This window comes from Festucalex cinctus, chromosome 12 (genome assembly GCF_051991245.1).
Source record: "Festucalex cinctus isolate MCC-2025b chromosome 12, RoL_Fcin_1.0, whole genome shotgun sequence".
Taxonomy (NCBI): domain Eukaryota; kingdom Metazoa; phylum Chordata; class Actinopteri; order Syngnathiformes; family Syngnathidae; genus Festucalex; species Festucalex cinctus.
This window is the reverse complement of record NC_135422.1, coordinates 698,139-722,609: the sequence shown is the minus strand read 5'-3', so window position 1 is coordinate 722,609 and position 24,471 is coordinate 698,139. Positions and strand designations below refer to the sequence as shown.

The following is a 24,471-nucleotide window of genomic DNA, read 5'->3' as shown; positions in this document are numbered from 1 at the left end:
TCTGGCATCACTGCAATGTAACTGCAGAGCTTCTTTTTTTATGTCCTTAATGCTTTCTGTCTTTTTTATTTGTTGTATTGAATGTTTGATTTTCATCTACAGCACTCAGTACAGTAGTTAGAACAACCCCCTGTGGTTTGTCCTTCCCCAAGCGACAGCAATGAACAAACCTCACTGGGCTGACAAACTTATTTTTTATATACAGTTAAATGACAGACTTTACCCAAGCAAGCATGCACATCACAACTGACACTTTGCACTTTATGAAACAATTTGCTGCTACAGTATGAATAAATGTGAATTTATTTTATTCTTGACATTCTTAATCCATGTTTTGTACCGTTACAGAAATTTTTTATCACCTGCTGAAGGAGTAAAAATGTAAATTGGAGTAACTTTTGTGCATTGATAAAGTAGGCTATATTTGTAAAAACATACTAGTGTTCATTTCTGTATCCTTTTACTAATAGAGGTATAAGACATTAATACTGCCATTATTATTATTATTATTATTATTATTATTGTTATCAGATTTGTGTAGCGCTTTTCTTAATGCTCAAAGATCATTTACATACAGTAAGTGTGCACACAGGCAAAAAAAATAAAAATAAATACTTAACACTAAGTCTAAGAAGGGAGCACACAAATGTGACACTTCCCAAATGACTAATGTTGAGGAGGTGGTGAGTCATCTTTGCTTTGAGAAAAGTAAGTAATGAGAGCAGTATTGGGCAATGCGCGAAGAAAGCACACAGAACAATGATTACATTAAGATCAAGTACAGTCACAGTAGCAACTGTGGATTGTTTGCACAAATCGCTGTTTGGTGTTTTTCCACAGCACAAAACAGTGATTAGATGTGTAAGTAAGAGACTGCGATGAAGAACTGAGGCTATAGCTCACATTTGTTATTTTGAACAAGAATGCTGTGAAGAAGGGGGAACAAAGACAGATAATTGTAAAATATATATAGATTGCAGTGGACATGACATATTTGCGTGTTAAACCAATAAAACGTATAATTTGGATGATGTCGACACTTCTGGTTCATGATTGGATCGTAGCTAACCAATCACAATCGCAAGTTGATTTGCATAATGTTCATGTTAAAAATGTTACATATATATTTTTTATATATTTTTTTTGTACGCAGGTTTTGGGTTTGAATTGTGTCAGTGGATCAGGTTATGGTTCTCATGAGTCAAAGACAAAAAACAAAAAAACAAAACAGTACTGCTCCAATACAGGCTGAATGGATATAAAGTAGCTGCATCAGATACTTAAACAGCATAACAGCGTATTCAACACTGAAAATGCTTTTTGCACCCATTGTTCATACGTCAGATAAATCCTCACTGTTGTAATTAACAGTTAGATGTTAAAGTGGAACTAGCTTCTTTTCTCGTACCTCCTCCAGTATTATTCTGCTCAAACTTATTATTATTATTATTTTTGCGATTCATCAGGTAAGATTTGGGTTAGAAACGAAAGCCTGTGCCAAAGTAACCCACCCCCAAGTGCTTTTTCCCACTTCAACCTTCATTTCCCAGAATCCTGTCCCACCTGATAAGTCACTGCTAATGATCTAGTATGGATTAGCCAAGGTTTGCTTCTCTCTTCTCATCAATGATTGAACCTTGAGGGCTCCTGTGATCTAAGAGGTTACTGCATCATGAAGAAATGGGAGTGTTGTAAGACTCATTTGTAATGTACAATCAACCTTGAAGTTCTCCAGCGCCTGACGTTTTCCTCTGTCTTCAGGAGATTCGGGAGTTCTATTATGCCTCTTAAGGAGAAAGGAGAAAAATATCTGAATTTGAATTCACTTTCTTCTACTGCGCAACAGACTTGACCAAAGCTCCGATGCTGCTTGCAGCTTTCTGCCCCCTTACAGACTATGCGTGCTTTGTCAGACTGTGCCAGATTGTCTCAGGCCGTAAACCGCAAGACACACTGTGATTGCGCGCTATGAAACGGCTACCGTACATCAAATTGCCGTAAGAGCCACGATATAACAAACATGTGCTAAAAGAGTTAACATGACAAAACTTGAAAGGATCATGAGATAGCAGGGAAATCACATGCCCCACTACGAATCGTAGAAAAGTTTTATTACACCGTTGCGTACGGTTTTGATTTACTATGGCAAGCTAGTTTGTTTGTTTTTTCATCCACACGATGACTGCAATTCTATTTTATATATTTTTTGACACTTTCTAAATCTGGCCCGGCGTCCACGACAATCACAGCATGTCACGTTTTATCCACCCCGAGTTCTCTCTCATCCGTCCCGTTTTCTTCTCAGTCAACAGCTTCTGTGGTTTCACTTGAAATGATGGAAATAATTCTCTGTCCAAGCTAACCCTTGTGAAATGGGTTAATATGCCCCAGTAAAGGTTTTCATAGGAGCCAAATTACAGCATTTGTATGGATTGCCGATGATTCCGTCTGTCAGGTGGCGTGCGCAACGCGATGGGGGAATTAGAACCGAAACGCAGACGAGACAAGGGAGTTGTGAAACAAAGAGATTATTTGGATACAAAAATACAAGAGAGAGGGCTGGATTTAGATGACAAAGAAACCTTGACTAACCTTGAGCGGGCTGGACGCAGAACTGAAAAGTACAAAGTAAACAACCTTGAGCACATCAAAGTGCTGAGAAGAATCTTGGCTAAGGAAACTTGACGTACTGACAGAAGTGTCATTCAGTAACTCCATCTTGCTCGGGCAATACACAATTGGATGTGACAGAATAAATGCCTATATGATAAAGCAAATGTGACTATAAACAAACTAAAAGTAACTAATACAAGACCATAGCGACTGGCAGATGGATATTATTATTATTATTATTATTATTATTATTATTATAATTATCATCCATCCATCCATCCATCTATTTTCTTGACCGCTTATTCCTCACGAGGGTCGCTGGGGTGCTGGAGCCTACCTCAGCTGGCTCTGGGCAGTAGGCTGGGGACACCCCGGACTGGTTGCCAGCCAATCGCAGATATATCTAATATTATGTCCAATACAAATTACAACAAGATTGGACAGATCAAGATGACAGGAGAAATGAGATTGTCAACAAATACTTGATTCCACTGAAAGGAGAAATTGTAACATAGTGTAGTAAATGATGCACATGTTGTGTGTAGACAAATTCAAGCATACAGTATTTAGGATTATGTCTCAACTCGCTTATTAGTTTGTTATTGCAGCTGGTCTGTTGTGTTAGTAGCGTTAGCTAATAATATGCAATAAACCTTAGACCAAATAGACCAAGGTGACCTCACAATTTTTCTCATCTAATAAATACACATTCCCAATTAGCACTATCTTGTTTTTATCTTTTGATCATCTTTGGAAATGGTGCAATGTCGGCTGTCTCTTGAGGCCCGTTTTCGCTTGTACCTGCAGGCAAATTTTGGAGTTGAGTGCCTTGTTTAGCGTCCCTGCATACTCATTTACAAACCCAAACCTGCCGGGCTTTTTAAAGTTTTTGGTTCCAACTTTTGTGAACTATATCGATTAACAACATGAGAAGTATAATATTTTAGAAATACCTTTGAGTATACAGTGCCATTTTCGACCACTGTGAGCTATAATCTCCATGTTTTTTGTATGAAGTCTTCCTCCACATATTGACTCGCTTCACAAGCAAATTACATTCTCCTTCATCTTTGAAACAGAGAAGGGCCAAAACATGCCTTGTGAAAATTAATCTGCACGAAAAAAAACAACTAACCACCAGAGGCTGCTAGGACTGCACATATCGTGACATGACGACGACGATATATTGTGGCAGTTTTAATATTGCGATATCGCAATATTGCTGTTATCGTTACATCCCAATTGGCTTCACTAATAACAAAGGTCTCTGCTCAATTTATGCAGAACTGAAATCTAGGCCGTTATGGGACCTCATATTTATGAGTGGTTCTTTATTTATCTGAAATACCACTTGTGCATCGCTTAGCATTCAAGTCCGATCGCAATGGTCAGAAAAGCTCAAATGCAGTTATCTACTGGGCTCCCATTGACTTGTTTACCTGTCATTCAAGTGGCCAGGAAATCATCTTTGTCATCAGCAATTGTTTTGTTGGCCGTCCGAGAACATTGCGTCATGGGTTTTGTGGCGGCTCGTCCGGTCTTATTTCAGTCATCATCTAAGGAGCGGCTTCATGCCAGCTGCATAATGATTTTCCGTGCTCACTTATTGATTCAGCTTGAGAAACCACATTTTCAGTCATCACACCGAGTCACGTTTTGCCTCTTACTGCAATACCAAGTGTCATAATACTGCACTTGCACTTAGTCAGCTGTTTTGTCTTGTTTAAATGCAGTCAAAGTTCACAAGCATTGATTGCCCCTTTCCCTTGATCCACGATTGCACTTGAGGTTTAAAGTGTTCATCCATGGATCTGTTATTCTATTCTTATTTGGTTTAAAGAGACCGAACATACATGAAATGTCATTCTGCTGCACTGCACACAAAAGTCATGTTATTTGAGGAGAAACAAAATGATGGTGTCACCTGACAGGATGGAATTCAATCTACAACATTTAACACATTCACTGCCAGTCCAGCAAAACAAATTGACATTGACGTCTTTTTCCGTCGATGGCAGTGAATGAGTTAAGTCTGTTTGTCCATGTTTTTGCATGTATAAAAACAAGGAAGGCGTGTCACCTAAGAGGCAATTCAGCTTTGTCAATATGAGGCATAATGACAATTCCCTGTTAAGACGGCTGTGATGTTGTCCGTCTATTCCAGGAAAATCAAGTAAATTAGGCCAATTTATTAGATCCTGATTTATTGTTACTATCTTAACATGTATACATTTTTTGTTTATTATGTGATTTTTGTTGATTGTTTAGGTAAAGTACGGTATATTGATTATGATGACCCAATTTTTGTTTAACTGACACATTTTCAATGGGTTTACACAGATGTTTCAGTTGTAATGTACAACCTCATCCTCACTGGGCTCTTTATTTACACAACGAAAATAACAACTAATGCTGTGGGGGCTTCCTATTCCCATTGATGAGTTCATTATATATTTATGATGTCACTGACAACACAGACAGAAAATGATGAATCAGAAGAGAGCCCCAAAAAATGATAGCAAAGCATGAAAGCCAAAAAGATAATAAAATGATATTTTGAGTCAAATCAGTCTGAGGGATGAAGGGGGGGTTTCTTCGAGGAAATGTCTAGACATGAAGGCCCGAGACTTCTACTTAGACGGGAAACAGAAGTGAAGAGGATAAGAGACGGTAGCTAATGGTAAAATATATTTGATATGCCTAATTTCTTAATAGCCGCGAATTAGCACTCATCTCTATTTCTAGTCAGAGTGCCATTTCGCTTCAAATTTGGTAAATTATCCATCGAAAAATGAATGTTATACTCAGTAGACCTCAAATTGGGGGTTATTTGAAATTAAAGGCTCTAAATAATAAGATTCCACTTGAATAACTACTTGATATATCAGTGTATATATATATAATCATGTTTAATCATCAGTATGTAATAATCAGTATTTCATAGATAAATATGTATATAAAATATATATAATTGACACAAATGTGTATTTCATTCACTCACTCATACATTTTCTCCCGCTTGACTTGTTCAGTCAGTTAATTCAGTCAATTCCAATGAAGTTGAATGTAAAATGTCAATAAAAACAGAATACAGTAAGTTACAAACATAACAGTTGTACGTTGTGAATTTGTAATGTAGGTAAAGCTACATGAACTTTCCACAAACTTCATGATGTAGCCTAATTATGGAATGTTTACATATTCTGGAATTTGTATAAGTAACTGCGGCATGAAACAGTTAAACTCATTAGATTATTGGAATTAGTTATTCCCATTCACCAGCTGAAACATCAGTTTAGTATCTGACGTTGTCAGCACTATCAATGTAATTGAAATCGTGTGTGAATCTCTCAGCGTGTTTGGCCTTACTCCTAATGGCATTGGCACTGAAGCCTGTGAAACATTTGGTCTCCCCAAGCAGAGGTCAGGTCATGCTGATTGTTGAGAGTTTTCATTAGAATTAGCACACAGCAGCTGACCCGACCATCAGTCTCTCTGTCCTCTTCCCTTACTCTGCTGCTCAATCACACGCGCATGACTGCCCGCACACGTACTAAAACTGCACAGTCCGACTGACATGTTTTTCTCATAGGAGGCAATTCCCTTTCCTGTGAAGTGACCAGTCTGGAAATCATTTAAACACACCAGGCCAATCTCATCATACTCTTGTAGATTGGAGCCTTGGGGAAACTCACCCCCCCCCCACCCTATTTTTTTTTCTTTCCAATAACATGTTCTATGCATCTTCATTACTATAAACACGGTATTATGATTAATGTTGTGTTAAGCAGCTAATTCCGCCCATTTTTATCCATTTTGTGGCTGAAAATGACATATTTTTATGCTCTTGGCTCAGCTAAGGACCAATCTTGGCTCACCTGTTTTCTGAAGCTGAGCCATGATTGGTCGTTACCTGATCCCTGAGCAACTGCGATGTCATTTTCAGTCGACAGCAAGTGGCAAAATGGCTACGACATGAGTTGGATGAAAATGGGTGGAAAATGGTGGCCCGATGTGCATCAGCAACAGGAAGGCGTATCTACTTACTGTTAAACATAGAGCAAGACTCTTCCTGGTATTTATTTTTTTTTCCTCACTCCTCCAAGTAGAGTGCAGGCATGATAATCTTAACCCCAATCTGGAGACATTCAAGGGCCGTGGCCTCAGATTTGGAGGAGTTGATTTTCATACTAAGCACTTCACACCCAGCTGGCAAACGCTCAAGCAAGAGTTAAATGAAGCCACCAGAAAAAGACTGTCTGCAAAAAAACAACAACCTCAAGATGCAACACTGAAGTCAACAAACCTGCCTCTGCTGCACTTAGAAGTTCTGTCCATACACAGTGACAAAAGCGCCTTGATAGAATCCAATCATCACTGAAAACAAATCCATCATATGTCTGGCAATGTGGACCAAGCGCTGACATCTGCCGTGTAGGGAACAAACACTGGAATTGTGTTCCATTTCCTCATATTCCCGGAGCACCCGTCACAAGAACCCTGAAGGACAATGACAAACGTCTTTTCCGAGTCCACAACGCTCACGTATACTAAATTGGGTAAATTCCCATTAGGGAGTCTCGGGTCCTTCTGAGGGTGCAGAGTGGCATACAGCCACACTTCACTTTACAGCCACCATAGCAAGGTCAGGTGGGTGCCGCAAGGGTTCTGGTGGCGTCTGTAGAAAGAAGGTTGGGTGGCGGCCACAGGGTCTGATGATGACCGCAGGACTTGCGCAAGACCCTGTCTTTTTTTTTTTTTTTTTTCTATTTTTCTGACCCTGTCTTGAGGCAGCCGCAGGGCATGCAGCATTGTGGCGAGGTCATGTGGCGCTGCAGGATGTGAGCAGCCCAAACGGGATGTGCGTCGCTAGAACAGGGTCTGTTGAGGGCCGCATATCAAGGATGGATGTCCACCTACACCTTGTAGTACCTCCCACATATCGTGATATAACAATGGGAGGAAAAACAGCACTATGCCAATTTAGTTGATAATGAGAATTTGTAAAATTGTGGATACAATTTGACTGTGACCCAGTTGTCAAAGCCAAATGGCCTTCAAAATCAGTCACTTTTGCTGTAAGGGTCTTGTTTGTGTGACTTATCTGATACTGTTCTAAAAATGATCTAAAACTAAGAACTCAATTTCCAATTTTCCTAGAGATAAAATTACTTTGGCTACTATCTCAGAATCAAAACGTAGCTATCTATCTTCTTTGACGACAGACAGTTAAGAATATTAAGGAGGCATATTAAGGAAAGTTGACTTTGAGCTGTCTGTTTCCAATTATGTGCCTGAAAGCAAGCCATTCGGATTGTTGATAAATTGTGACATCAAAATTTGGCTAATTTACATGACTGGTCCCACGTCGATTTTCTCCATCCATGACTTGGCAGCCTGGCTGGGTACAGAGTCTCCATTTTTAAGTGATGGCTGGAGTGCGGCCATTGGACTGCAGGGGAGCGCATTCATATAAGCCAAATGGGAAACTGAGCTGCAGTCATGCATGGATACAAAGTATGTCTATCCATTTTCATTCTATAGAATTAGTCGACTATTGCACATTCGTTACCTGCACCAATCTGACTTTAAAGTCAAAGATCGCATGCTTAGCTTTTCTTTTTATGTTTTCCCCCCTTTTGACTCTTCCTTGCCATGTTTTGGATGTTCAATTGTGATGTGATCTTTGGTGGTAGGTGGGAAGAGAGTACATGCTGAGTAGAAACAGAATTGACTATTGACACTAATGAGATGGAGAGCAAAAAAAAAAACTATATATATTTATATATATATATTATATATATATATATATATATATATATATATATATATATATATATATATCTCACTCACTGCACTCCAGGCAAGGCAATACTGTCGAAGTCAATTGCTTGTGGTAAGTATTAAGTGAAAAAGTTAATGGGACAAATACCAAACAAGCTCAAAGCTGTTGGCGGTGTGATGAATGCACCTGGAGGAAAGATGCTGCAGGGGGTGATGTGGTACATCCGTAACCAGGAGCAATGAAAGCATGAGAGGTCGATTCCCTCAAGCCATAAGCTCAAGGAAGTGGATGAAATACTGTGTTGTTTTTCCTCAGGGCACATGCCTGAAGGCAAAGAGGCATGGCTTCAAAAGTTACAATAGACAGGTGCTTGAAATTGAAATTAGCCAAGAAACCTTCAGAAAATGTCAAGGAGGCATGACTGGTCTAATACTCGGTAGGAATTCAAGGACTTAATCACTTCGCCAATCACCATCTTCGTGAAGCTTCATTTGTCCACCGTTACAATAAAGATAAAACAGTATCGTGCTGCCTGCTGACATTCAGAAAAGAAATGTCAAAATAAGTAGTTTAAGAAAAGTTGTCTGTCCATCTTGTTAATTGTTGTTCATGTCAATTATGTTTCGATCAATCAACAGAGAATGTTGTGTCTCACGCTAACCTATACAAACAAACTCTACTATGGACGAGTGATATACAGTAAGACTGCACGGTACATTTTCTACAATGCAAATGCCAAAAAATATCAAACTGAACCAAACCATATTGTGTGGTACAACAAAGCTACTAAAAGACAACTAGTCATACTCAATTTGGACATTTTGTTTTTTGAACTATGAGAGGAAATCCAAGCGCAAGCAGAGGTAAAACATGCAAAGTTGACACAGAAAGGCCCAGGCACTAGTCATGTGACCCATTGGGGCGCCATGCTGCCTCACACTTGTAATCATCTTTCTATTCGGAATTTCCAATGACCGGTCTAATGTGAGGCCATGCAGGGATATTTAACGGTTTTTGAAATGAACTTTGCACTTCCTCTAAGATCCCTTCGGATCATGCTGCGCTCTCATTGTGTTGTATCAGTATTAAAACATATTAAGGGGCTCCAGAGCTGCTATTAGCAGAAAGAAATCTCATATTATCATCTCACAGTAAGGGTTTCCTTTATTCTATTTTTTTTTTCCTGGCAGGGAGAGTTTTGTCCTTAACTGGTTGGTAAGCCACCATTACAAAAGGAAAATTGTTTCAGATGAAGGTTGTGTGAAGTGAGGAGAAATACTTTCTGCAGATAGACATTGAATACATACAATGACTGAGGGTGTGAAACAGTTGAAATTAGAAATGAAACTCAAGCATCCAGTATAAAGCAGTGTGTAATTCCAGAGAACATGTTTTTTTTTTTTTTTTTTTAGGACGAGTGGAGTTACGTGGGGGCGGTTGTACCAGAATAAAGTGTAATTGCACATCCACTATAGTCGATGGAAGTTGGGGCTTTCATTGTCAGAAAGTGCTCAAGGAGTGTTAGCTGTGCAGAGGCGTACTTAAAGCAAATATAGACAAATGAAGCTATTTATAGTCGTGGCAGATAGTTGGTTGATGGGGCAAAGTCTCATATAATTACTTATTCTCCTCAGAATAGTATGACCTTATTTATGTGTAATTTGAAGTTTTCACGTAAATATTGACTTTATTCTACAAAAAATATTTTTTCTTGTGATATTAGAATCCCTTTCTTGTTTTTGACAAATATGTACGCGTATGATAACAAATACCTCTCACGGTATTTGTGAGTTCACAAACTCCGGAGAATACATCTTGTGTTATATATATTATAGCCCGTTGATTTCACCAATCACCAATCCAAAGCACTGGTGGTTTGGACCAATCACAGAGCGACATTGTGTTTGGCGTGTGATATGCAGCTGTGACAAAACCAGGAAGCCAGCGCAGACGCTGCAGCAAACAAACAAAGCAAAGCAAAGCAATTCATTCTGTTGTTGCAGAATGACTCACCGTTTCCTTGTCGAATGTTCAACAGTGAGATGAGCTTGGTGCGTTTTTAGCCGGTGAAGATGTTGGTGCTGTCTTCAACGAGAACAAAGACGACAATTTCATCTGTGTGTATTGGACATCCTCTGGTTCAGTTATTTGTCTATTTCGTTTTTATGCACTTTTCAAGACAATTTAGTGACTTATCTGCCATTTTATATGCTCTACTAAAGTAAGTCGATATGAAACCATGGGGACCCTTACAGTGTGCAGCCCTTGTCACAAATGCAGCATATTTTGTTAAGAACAATCGAGGTGCTCGGCTCTGACGGCCAAACTGTATGTTGAGAGCCCTCTGAAACAAGTACAAATCCATCATTTATTTTGCCTTCACCCGGCAAGTATTGTGCAGAACAGCAATCAGGTGTTTATCATGCTTGCTTGCTCGTTGCCACTGTTAACTATTTTTGAAACTCAACACAAGGTAGCTTTTTTTATATAGTGAATTTTCTACACAAGGTAGCTCAATGTGCTTTACCTGATTAAAAGTCCAATATTTCTAAGCATTTCGAAACAAAGAACTAAATACATTTAAATGTGTCCGACTTATATCTCAATAATAGCGTATATTGCCGAATCGATTTTTCTTAACACCCCTAATGTACATACATGTACTCAGCATGTAATAACAGTAAATGTGTCCTTAAGTTGTTTATTTTCCTCTCAATTTGTAATGTGTAGAAGACTAAAACATTCACACACAACTCACAATATGCTATCAAGGCAACACATTTACATATGTTGAAAGCAACATAATTCATGGTAGATGAAGAGCTCATTGATCTAACTAATGTTTACTTATGCTCGTCATCTATCAGTAAAGACCTTTCACAACATTTTATTTAAAAAAAATAATTGTGCTTTCAATGGTGTTACTGTGCATTTGTATAGCCAACAATTTGTAGTCCAGACCAACTTGCCTGCTTTAGCCAAGAAAATAATCAATTTTCCTTGGCCGAATTATTCTGGGGGCAGCGTAGAACATGGCAGATCAGACACGCATATTGTCACCTCCGGAGAGTGGACAAACAGAGCACAGAAAGTTTCAATCCAAGTGGGCTTGTTTGGTCTTCCTGGAATGAACTCCCAGTGCTTCATTTGCAAACGAACCAGCACAATGTTTGAAACGAAGCAACTTGGAACTCCATTTCAAAATGACACATCCAAAATCAATGAAAGTTATCAACCTGGCAGTGAATCTTGAATGCTCCACTATGATTGCAACAACAAACTAAAAATACAAACCCCAGTTCCATTGAAGTTGGAATGTTGGATAAAACACAAATAAAAACAGAATACAATGATTTGCAAATCATTTTCAACCAATATTCAAGATATTAATGTATAATAAAAATAAATAAAAATAAACTATATAATAATAATAAGCTAGATAGACTGACACAAAGTGGGGAACGTGTGCTGTGGTCTGACGAGTTCACATTTCAAAATGTTTTTGGAAATCATTGGCATTGGTATATCCTCTGGGCCAAAGAGGAAAGAGATCATCTGGATTGTTTTGGGTGTAAAACTCAAAAGTCAGCATCTGTGAAGGAATGGGGGTGTGCTGAAAGGCTACCGTGACTAACCGCAACATCGCTAACGTTGCAACATAACATTTTGACCCTAAAGAGGAAAGTCTGTATAGGATATCCAGATGGATGGATTGCAATTCAGCGCTGTTAAAAGAAGTTGGCCGGTTACCATGGTGACGCCATTGGTTTTTGTTTTGTTTTCTTTTCTTTTCCAAAGTAAACCAACAACAGTGACAATCCAGCGAGGCAGAGCACGATGAGTGGCTCTCAGCGGAGTACATTAAAACAGAGAGCAACACAGATAGATTTGGGCCTCCGGGGGAGAGCTTGGCTCACTGCTAGTATATAAAGAAATATATAGCCTTCTGCTGAGACAGGCTCCACCTTATTTACGAGCCATGGTGATGCATTCCTTGTAGTGACACGCCGCCTTTTATGCCAACACTGCTGTAACTAAACTTGTTGGAGCCTGTCCTTTGTTGTTGTTTCTTTTTTTTCCTGGTTGATTCCTGGGTCCAGCTGCATATGCCCCCAGGAAGTAATTAAATGAAGCTCAGAGTAATGAGTGTCAGATGTAAATCAAAGGAAGCATACAGTTTTTTTTTTTTTTTTTTTTTTTTTTTTACCATAGTTGACGTGATTGTGTTGTATTTGTGGAAATAGAATGAAGCTGTCTTGTTGGAAATTAAATTGTTTAGTTTTTGTTTGTTGTTGTTTGTTTTTTTTAACCACACGATCTGGCATTTGCGGGTTTTGTTTGTGATGCAACGATCCGTGTCCAAGGAGTTCTGGCCCCTCAACAAATACCTCTAACGTCTTACTGAAAAGTCATTTTGCAGGATTGGTGCAGGATTGCTGCTTATTTTGGTTCATAATTGGTGGTTAAATCCTTAGTTTTGCTGCATACTGGATTTATTTTAACTTACAACTTTTTTTTTTTAATGCTAAGGAAAACTGCATCTTTCATCTTTATGGAATTAAGTTCTACAATGCCAAATAATTGTACTGTTTGTTTCTATATTTGCAAGTTCCTTCGTTTATCGCTGGTTCATCTTTCGCGGCCTCACTGTTTCGCTGATTTTTTTTACAGCGTCCTTTTTGGTTTGTTTATTTTTTTGGGGTCTTTGCGCGGCCATATCTCTCGAACCTTTTGTCCGACCGGGGACATACGGGCATCCTCTGATTTGATTTGTCTTGACAAGACTTTTCCAACGGTGTAAGTCCTGTTGCTCTATGAAATTGCATTCCGGATATAGAAAATATATACTGTGCCGTATAATAAGTATATTAAAAAAAAAAACATACTTTTAATGGAAAAAAATGACTTTAAATGAAAAAGAAAAACAATAATTGATGAGTGAAAAAACATTCATAATAAACTGAAAAATATACCAAAACAAAAACACATATGTAATAAATGGAAAATATATATACTGTGCTATATAATAAGTAAATAAAGAAAAACATACTTTTAATGGAATAAAGAATGGAAATAAAAAAAATAATCAAACCAAATCGAAAAAACATAATGAAGGAAAATATATTTATATATAATTTATTTATTTACTTTAAATGAATGTGTATTTTAGTCATGCGCGTCCTTCATAATTGCGTGTGCGTGTTAGCTACATTCAAGTACATTTGGATGAGGACGCATTAAGCACCAAGAGAATACAAGACTTATGTGGTGTTTTTGTGAGCCGGAACATGTGCTGCAGTTGTCTCATGGCCAATCTCAATGCACAGACACAACAAGTGCTGACCTTTGACCCCTCAAGCAATCTATCAGAAGAGCTTTGAGATCAAGTGTGTTTACTGTTTACGCCTCCAATTCAGTTGGGTTAAAGTGGGGTAAGAAGAAGAGGATGGCTGGCGTTGATCGGCGAGCGCCAGTGCACGCCTCGAGCACACGCTCGCAGCACGCCGCCTCATGTATTGATGTAAGGCAGAGAATTTGTTGCCCGTCGCGCAGCGTGATGCCTGCTATCGGATAATAAACAGATGGACTTGTTGAGCATGGCTGAGCACACATGCGCTTGATTTCAATCCTCGACTGTGGCAAGCACTAAATTATCACTGTCTTTCTCGGTACCAGCAAGTGTCAGCTTTTGTCTGCATGACATTAGAAGACTCACACCAGACTTTCAGCTTGACTGAACAGCCACAAGATGAGTGAAGAAACTTTGGCAGCTACTTGAATGCTGGAGAAGATTGCCAGAAAGGTTCGTTTTCAGATAAATAAATACAAGCGTAATGCCAAGGAGCAGTTTTTGTTTTTTTGTTTTTTTGGTGATGTGTGGCCTTGGACAAGATGACAAGAATTATTCACAATTCACAGAAAGAAAAAAAAAAATCGACTTTTGCTAGAAAACAATTGCTTGTTATTTGAATTTTAATCAGAGGCATTTTAACTTTATAAACCAAACATATCATATTAAATACAAGACATTTTGAGCCCTCTATTTGACACTGACGTATATGATTTGACATATATGATTTGACACATGCATTGCACGGATAATCCCTTAGAGGGCAGTATCACCCAGTTGATGGCTTTTCCAGTGACCTTGCAAGATCACCCCAATTGAGAAAGAGAAGAGAAGAGGAGAGAGACACCTATACTTATTAATAGTGTGAAATGTTTTTTTGGAAATATTATGTTTGACATGTCTGTTTATTCAATGCATATTTAGTAGTGTGACCGGATGTATCAAATATGAGACAAACAAAGTCATATGTGGAATTAGATTTTCAAAGGAAAAAAAAAAGTTTGTTCAAAGGGACCAATGAATACTACCTGTATTTACAAAGAATCTGAATTTTCTTTTATATTTCATGGTTCAGATTTTATAGAGTTAAATGATGGTGTGTGTGTGTGTGTGTGTGTGTGTGTGTGTGTGTGTGTATGTGTGTGTGTGTGTGTGTGTGTGTGTGCTGGCCCCCAACAAGAGTTTGAATATGAACACAACCACATCCAGATGTATGAGGGTTTTTGGACTATTAAACTAACCTGGCATTTGAACAGGTGTGTTTTAATATTCCAAATTGATCAAGTATTCCATCCCTTCTCCTAACAGGGAACATGGATGTAGATTGGGAAAAAGAGGGTCATAGGTAGAAGGGCATTTAACTTTTTTTTTCCCTCTTCCTTTTTTCCAGATATAAGTGCTTAAGTCTTATGGAAATTTTTTTTTTTTTTTTTTTTTTTTTGCCATCGACTGGCCAACATAGTTTGTCTTAAAGAGTTTTTGAAGGAAAAAAAACAAAACATTTTGACCACACAAACCAGGTCTCAAAGTGAAGATTTTTTTTTGTATCATTATTGATCCAGTAAGCAATTTCTATCATGGAAGACATGCGTGATTATACATGAATGGTGCACCAAAGGGGTGTTGGTTTGTGTGCCTTCAAGATAATGTTCTTGAGAACGCTTCCCCAGGCTAACTGCGTCCAATTGTGATTCTTTATTCTTTTGATGCCAATTTTCAACCCATTCAAGGTGCTTTTCAAAAATGTCCAGGACTGGTCTCACAAACGGTATTTCAAAGCCAAACTACAAAGTATGAGCGTTCCCCTTCAATGTGGGCCAGATAATCAACCAGCGAGTCTACAAAGACACCCTGCGGCGTTTGCTTCATTCAATGCATGAGAAGAGGCAAGTGTGGTTGCAGGACAACTCAATGTTGCTTCACCATGACAACAGCTTCTCACACTGCCCTCAGACTGCTACTGGTAGAAAAGAACATCACAGTCCCGGAGAAACCTTCCTACCCCATCTGTTAGTTTTTTTCTTTTTCAAATATGGGGTTGATTAAGGGGATCCATTTTGATGAAGTACGAAGGCCGCCGTCACCGTCAAAATAAACTGCACTACATTGTATACCGATCATATATGGACATCGGTGCCATGTTTATTTTGAAGTTGTTCCCGGTGGCGTGTCACAGCGTAACAGCTGACTTGACTCGTCTACGTCAAGGTACTGATTTCTATCTGGAATTAGATACTTTTTTTAAATTAATACATTCACTCATAAAACAAATAACTATCAGAACAGACGTTATGTTATTTCATGTCTACTCATTAGAGCAAAGTGAGTTGTTTTGTTGTTGTTTTGAAACAGTTCATACAGCCCACGGCTCACAGAAGTACCCAATGTTTTTTTTTTTTTTTTTTTTGTGTGTGTGCTTTTTGCCATGGAATAGCACTTCAAGGCTTCTTGTTGAAAGCAGCATTTAGATAATCCCTGCATAGTGGTCCAGGCAGGAGGTTTTGGCATGGGGATGCAGGGTGGACTCTTTCCCAGTGAGTGTAATCCATCAGCTCCTTTACCTCGCTGAGAGGCTGCCTGGCGACTCTTCACTTCACATCCTGAGCTCGTCCTCCATAACAATAACAATCATTTGGAGAGCCAGCCAGAGGAACAAAACTGCCTTCAGGTGGAAGTGTGGCGTTCACATGCACATTCAAACGCTTGGTTTTTAATTGGGGAAATTGAATTAAACATCAAGATAAAACACAAGTTGTACATTTCTGTAAAATCACATTTTCCGTCAGTGCAATTTTTACAAGGAAACAGAAATATAAAAAATACTAACAAGAAGGAAATACTGTTAAAGTTCTCAAATGACTTCTGCTTACCACCATCATTTCTATAATATACACCGCCACACTAGTCCAAACACGCAATTCTGATTAATCTTGTGTTTGTGGAATTTGAGTTCAGTAGCAAAATACACTCGTTTTCGGTGGCCATTTTGCCACGAGCTTTCAAATGAAAACGACATCACAGTTGCTCAGCAATCACGGCTCACCTGTTTTTCCGAAGCTGTAATTGACATTGAAGCAAGTGTTAGTTTTATCTGTGCCAGTAACTCACGGCCAATCATTTCATTTACGATAGTTTCATCCACTATTACATTTCAAATAATGTCTGTGTTGTCACTAGCCAATTCTCACCAAGGCTGTCAGCCAAATCTTGCTGGTAAACATCACATCATGGCAGAAGTTGAGCAACACGATATCCCAAAGGGCTGCACCAAGTTTAGCTACATTTTGCATTCATGTAGAAATGAATATGGCATGATATGAATGTGAAGCTGTTTCTCAGTCTATTCATTTGACACACTTGACACCAGCTTGCATTAGTTACCGGTGACTTTATTTGCTCATGTGAAAGTGAACTTTATCCACGTTTCCCACTTGCATCTATCTAATTTCCAGTCGTCTGTCCGCTCCCCACACAGAAATGCATAATTGAAGTGATGAAGTGAAGAATACACTAGACAAGCTGAGAGGTGCTGAATGGATAAAATGTTGCACTTTGTCCGTGCACGGTTACACAAGGTTGGGGAGGTTTGATGCTTGAGCAGAGAATCCGGCAGAGTTCAACAACACAAATTTCATGACTCTGCATGACCCAGTGACCTCCCAACGGTGATGAATGCTGATAGTAGGTGTACTCACCAAGACCACTTTTTTTTTTCTTTTTTTTTTGTTCCAAAAGACTACAATTGCTGATTTGCACATTTTTCAAGACAAATTAATGTTGACAGTTTAAAAATGTAAATCTTTAATAGTGGATAACAAAGTACTGGGAAGTCAAGCTTAAATAAGATTATGATATTAACAGTTTTTCTCCATAGGTTTGGCACATTTCCTGAAACTGAAATGACATTTTCAAAACTGCAAGCTCATTTGGCCAAACAGACTTACATTTGTGCGCAACCGTTCAGTTCATTAGCAAAAGCACATATCGATCCCAAAACTGGCCACACATGCTTCACTCCAACTTCCTTTCCCAAACAAAGAGTCGATACTGTCACAAGTGCAAAGATCCTTCTCGATTGCTTCTGCTCATCTGCATTCATTTAGTGCTTTTGCCGAAAGTAACTTGGATGATTTTTGCACAACACCGTGGCCGATGTGTGAAAATCACATTTCTATGTCATACAAGTAGTCAATGCCGCCACAATGCATCGTCCCTTTGGCATTCTGTGAGCAGTGCAAGTCAAAATGATTCGATGCATGTTTTGTCACAACAGCAGAGGTGCCGCTAACAAAATACAATTATGTAGAAAACTGAGGGAAATGAAAGGATTTTACAAGAGCAGTTTTCAAACTTTGCGGCTTGACATACTCCACTCACAATCAAGTCAACTGCAACCGTTTTTATTCACACAGCAGAGTGCAACAAAATTTATGAAAAAACTTAACAAGTGAAATGAAATCTAGCACACAGCGTAAATGAAGAACTACTTGTAACACTTTCACTAGTCACTATCATCAACTTCCATTCACTGCTCTCTATTTGGCTGAAGGTTTTCGTCCCCGTCGCAACGGATATTTTCCTTTCAAATGCAGCTAGGGAAAAAAAATGGCGTAAATGTCTCAACCGTCCTCGACGCTGATCCCCTGTGATGTCACTCGCATGCAGCATCCGTCGCTTGAAGTAGGGTACACCGGTACATCTCGGTAGACGGCATTGAAAATGAGCAACACATGATCGTGTATTTGTCAAGTTCTACTTTCACATGACTATCAATTACTGTCATGAATTTATCAAATTTTGAATGAAATCCATATATGGGATTTATATATTAGGCTATATGTTTGACTAATTTTGACAATTGAACAGATGATTTTGCATCTACATGCATTTACATGCTGACATGTACATGCTGTAGTTTTAAGAAATGTGCGAAACCTATGGAGAAAAACTAAGATAAAATATTGAAATTGAGAGAACCATTCGATTGAGGCAAAAAGACAATCTGTGTTCATCCCTGATTGTACTTATATGTCCGTATTCTCTGCGAAAGCCAGTTTCCTCACACAATCCATGAACGCACATATGAGATTTATTGAAGACTGCCCATGGGAGTGAATATGAGTTTGAAGAGCATGTGTTGTGCGGTAGAATATTAACCTGACCGAGGTGTACCCTGCCCCCGCCCAAAGTCAGCCGGGATGGGTTTCATTTCACTGAATAGAACAAGCACTAAAGACTAAATGGGTGGATTATTGTTTGAGGTTGTGCAACACAAACTCACTTTGGGGATTATCGTTGCACCCTAACGTTGCCCTGCACCCAACGAGATTGAGTCTGAATTGAATTAAACTGGAAACTAAATTTGAATAATGCAGGGACTACTATCGCAGTTTAAAAGCTCTGTAGGAGAAAATCTGAGATTATAATATGAAAAAAATTAACAGTTACATTCTATTTATTTCAATACAAAAGTATATACTTATGCGATGGAACGTTATACATTATGAAATCAACACAGAAGCATACTTTGTTTGTTTGCGTCATTATTTTTTTTCTATTTCACTTTAAGCTACATGAAAGAGCATACAATATTCATACACATATGAATATTGTATGCGTCTACAAAGTATCTATAAATCTCTTATTAATTCTGTTACAATAAGCTCTGTCCTGAATTGTTTCCTGGCAGCTATTTCAATATGCTATTTGTACTGGCTAATACTATAGTTAATAGAAGTTTGACTTCAGGCCAAAATTCCTTCAAATCTGTGCTGGGTGTGCAGGAAAATGTGCCGTCCACACAAGCACCAGCATTTGGACCGTCTTTGCCAAGTGGATCTTTTATCGAAGGATCTGTACTAATGTGGGAATTGGGCCAGCGCGGCTAATACAGCACAGGAATAGACTTGAAACAAAATCAACTCAAGACAAAAGAATATGTATCTATATACGTCGCTGGCGCAGCGCAGGGCCATAGCTCGTCATTTGGGGACCACCAAATGTCACCCTCCCAACCAGGACTGGACTCTGGGCAGCTGGCATACTATGCAAATGCCCGTTGGACGGCCATCTTTAGGGCTAAATGATTATTTTCCTCCATTTTACCTCAATAAACTAGTGAGCAATAAGTGAAAAATCGAAATCAAATTGCTCTCTTGTGCATAGAAATCGAATCAATTGAGGGGGAAAAAAAATATGTATATTCATTCTCAGGTTTGAAGGTTGCCTATTTTTCACAGCATCTTTCATGTGCAGTGTATCAATCAAGACGCTTTAAATAGTCCACGTTTTGTTCTTCACCATTTTCGTTCTTTATTAGCTGTGTGTTTGTATCTTGATCCTGTTGGAAGCTCTTCAACTTGCATTCACAGTCAAGCTTTGTGACGTTTTGGGCCTGAACACCTTGATCGTCTTGACACTTCTTTGCAGGCAGCACGAGTTCCAAACACTGCTGGAGAAAGCAAAAGGAGCCCTTACAACATCTCTGAGCCTGCTATTTGCTTCACAGTTCTTTTCTTTGGGCACAGGCAAAATTGTTGGTCCCATTTGGTTCAAGGATGAAAAACACACAATCATCAGTGAAAAAAAATTGAAAGTGATTTGTGTAAATGCGGACAATGCGCTTGTGACAAAAGTAGTTTTTGTTTTGTTTTTCACACATGGGGTAGGTACAATTGAAACCATCATTCTTTGTAGCAGCAGAACATATCAACAGTATAGCACATAATGATACGATTTGTGACTGATGTAACTGCACTAGTGTTGATACGTTTGGAACGGAAACGAGTGAATCGATCGTTGGTATTGATATCGTTATTTATGATATCAGTGTTTTGAGATCAATACTTGAGTTTCCGTTTCTCTCCTCTTTGCACTACGTGCTTCAGTTTTATCAAACTTAGCTGTCTGCGTGTGTCTGCGTGTGTGTGTGGCAACTCGCTAGCTACAGCTTAAGTGCTGCTCCGGGCAGTCGCAGCGTGCAGCAGACACACTTTGCTCTTCCTTTCCCTCTTTTCTTGTGCCGCCTGTCATGTGACTCGGAGGCACCAGGTAAATAAACAAGTACCGGTCGGCTCAGCCAGCACGAATCAGCCAGCAGTAGACGCACAGAGAAAGACGAACGTGAAGGAGAGCAGAAAGGAAGAGGAGCGCTGCGTAGCTCCATTTTCAGGCCATAAACATTACGATGGCAAGCAGCAAAAGGGGAGTCAAATATTGTGGTAACACAACATTTCATTACAATATTTAAGAAATCTCCTGTTAGAAAACAACACTTTAGTCATTCTTAGCATTAGTTGATATTGCTTTTCAAACTGCAGCTCGCCATTTTTTTATTTTATTTTAGCTAGTTAAAACAAAAATATTACTGCAATACATTTATCCCATATAGCGTTGTCACCCTCTTAAAATAATTGCTGAAGTTGTTTTTTTTTCTTTTGTAAAAATTATTTTTATCCCCAAATCGTCTCATCATGATCATCACAAATGGTTACATTTTTTGTGTTTCCTTGAAAATTTGGGGGGGAAAAAATGACTGAGGTGTCGATAATCACCCAAACCCTTTTGAACTTGAAAGAAAAAGAAAACAAAAATGGACTGTTGTTGCCAGGCTTGTCCACTAAGTGAACTGACGGCTACTTAAATGACATTCTGGAATTTGGTAGTGACTCAGGGTTTGATGCAAAAATGTTTGCCTTCATTTTGGTTATGAAATAAATGGGAATGATTTCTGAATGCACTTGTAATCATTTGCATCATTACAATTGAAAATGTTTTTGACCTATCATGACTTATAGATTATTCGTCTATATACAGGTCCAGCCCACTTGAGATCAAATTTGAATGACATGAATTGAATTGAATTGAGTTTTGAGACACTTGCATTATACTGCAGACAGTGAACACAAGTTATTATTTATCCATAAATGTTGTCCAATTCCAAAAGAAAAAATGAAAATGAAAATACATTCAGATTTGGCAATTTGAAATATACTGCTTCATGAAACTTTGTTTACCCATCAATGCCTTGAACAACATTTCCTGGTTAGTGATGAAAAAAAAAATGAAGCTTCATGAAGCACTTGTGATTTATTTATTTTTTTAAACTCCTCTCCCTAGATGTTGCTCTTGGTTTAAAGCTAAAGTCTAGTGTAATGGAAATTGAATAAATTATATTGTATTGAGTCACGGAGGGGCCAAACAAGTCTGAAAGTGCAAATTGTCTTCAATCATTGGTGCAAATTAGTTGCCTTAGACAGTAACGAGTAACTGCAGCACTGACTATGCTGGATGAGGGAATGTGGAGCATTTAAATGGAGCTGGATGGAGCAGAACTGATTGTGTCAGATAGCCTCAATTAACATGTCATATTTGACAGTCAACTTGCAGGTCGTACGCATTAATAAGGCTGCCAGCAACTGGCGATTGCACTGTAATCACCATCATCTGTGATTCCTTGCAAATGTAGCAAAGTAACACTAACACGACCTGATCAGGAATTTAATATGACTGAGATTGAATAAATGAATACGAGTACCAGTTATAATAAAATACTTGATTACCATGTGGTGACATAATAATGGGAAATATCATTTGCAAGATTCGTTTGAGCAACTGCAAACGTGAAATTTGCTTGGTCCCTTCATATCCTTTCCCATCCCGTACGACATATGAATTGCATATTGCCACAAGTAATGGAAAAAAAGGAGCTTTAAGTGCGGCTGTTGAGATACACAAGGAGACATGTGACCCACTTTGAGAAGTAGACTTTAACACAATCTGATCCTTGGTAAGCTGCTTTTACTATTATCTCGAAGAGGAAGTGATCTGTAAACAAAACTGTGGGAATGAAAAGAAATATCAACTGGGTTAAAAAACTATTTTAAGATCTACTTTTTCAACAAAATAATCCGTAATGTCACGGTGTCGTCATCTTGAATAATGACATTTAATAATTCTATCAGATTTGGCTTTGCAATTTTAACTTCAACTCATCAACACTAGAATCTTTAACGGGGTACATTAAACATTGATATTCTTTTCCCGTTCAAAACTCTTTGTCATCCTCCACACAAACTCACTTCCTGCCTGACTGAGCACAATCGGTTTGAAAGTGAAATGAGACTTCATATCAATGCTAGAGAAAAAAAAAAATGCTTTGATTTTTTTTTTTTTTTTTTTTCAACCGCACCTTTTTTGACTTTTTCCTCTGCCAAGGCTCTTATTGGCTGTCTCATTTCATGCATTTTCATTAAGTGCTGCAGTTCAGCCTTCCCTCCAAAGTACTTTAAATCAAGCACGTCAGCAGCACAGTAATTTCACTCATGATTATCATTTGTGAATATGCGGACCCTTTCTTGCAAACTTGGTGTCTATTTTTAACACTGTGAAAAACACCAGAAAATGATGATGTGTCTGTTTTTTTTGTTTTTTGTTTTTGTTCAATTTATGCTCAATAATGTTTTCTCTTGCTCCTAGGTCAGTTCTTTTGGGTGAATGGGTCCTCCTTCGGCGGCCCCTGGGTGCTGAGTCCTTGGCTGTGGAGCGGCCCGACTCCCTGCAGCGTCGACATGTCCTTGTACCTGAACCCCAAGCAAAGTGGGCAATACACCATATGGCTGATTGAGAGGGACAAGCCGCAACTTGCTCTCGTCTCAACTGACGCGTTGCCTCGCATCACAGGGTGAGTAGCTGCGTTTGGGTTGTTGTAAAGTCTAAACCGGAGCTTGAATAACAATCATGGAGGTAGTCTAACTACCATACGTGTCAGATTTAAGAGGTGGAAAAACATGCAATTTTCACAACACGGGGCTGAGTTATAATGCATGCTTTCATGGATCGAAGCAGTTTTCCAGGAAGGAAATACCGATTCAGTACTGCATTGTATTTGATTTTAAAGATTTTTGCCGCTTTTCACCGTAAGCTGTACCGTACAAAATGGATACTCATGCATCTATCGAACCCTTTTCTCCCTTTTATTTGGGTCTCGTTTGTGACTAAAATAGTCCCAAAAAAATTCCCTGGTGTCCTCCTCTATTTGCTCTGTTTTCTAAGGCTTGATTACGCCCCAGTCTATAGTCACAAAGTCAATCACAGGACGAATGAAAATTGGGCATTGACTGAAAATCAAATCAGCGATATGACATCATTTTTTTCAAGATCTGAAAAGCACTTAAGTTTAAGAGGCATTTGAGACTGTCTAAATGTATAACATTTGAACAAGTTAGGTTTTGTTTTAATTTGATGTGAATCACAGTCCAAACAACCAATGAAAACATCGAGTGTGTATCTGTGCATTTCATGGTCACGGGTAACTGCGTATTGCAGCTGATTTTGGATCAGGCGCGTTACATCTTGCACCAGTGGCCCGACAAAGTAGTCGTAGACAAAGAAGAGTCCGGCCATCCTTTTCCTTGGTACTCATGCAAAATACTATTCTCACCCCTTTTTACATGGTCGGGCACCTGAACTTATTCGTAACATGACTTTGGTTCCAGGCAGTAAAGCCGATTACTTAACATGTTCAGATGTCGGTAATCTTATGAAGGCACTGATGTCTTTTTCGTCTCTGCATATGGATGTCATATACATGTGCGTGTCCATATGCGTGCACATCTTTAGGCAGCAGAATGGCGGCGTGCTTTTTTGCATGTGTGACAGATCAGATTGTGTGTTTGCGTGTGCTCATTTGTAGTCAAAATGTGTCATCCTCCCACACCGGCTC

The 24,471-nt window shown here is 38.8% G+C and overlaps 1 protein-coding gene across 2 annotated transcripts in view; it reads left to right on the top strand.

The window, feature by feature from the left end:
• The window catches only part of alk (ALK receptor tyrosine kinase), a 252,256-nt gene that overhangs the window by 131,558 nt on the left and 96,227 nt on the right, over positions 1 to 24,471 (top strand). For both annotated transcript variants that reach the window (XM_077538429.1, XM_077538428.1), the window contains exon 6: positions 23,226 to 23,430. In XM_077538429.1, the coding sequence (XP_077394555.1) occupies positions 23,226 to 23,430 (205 nt within the window). The remainder of the gene's footprint in view (positions 1 to 23,225; positions 23,431 to 24,471) is intronic.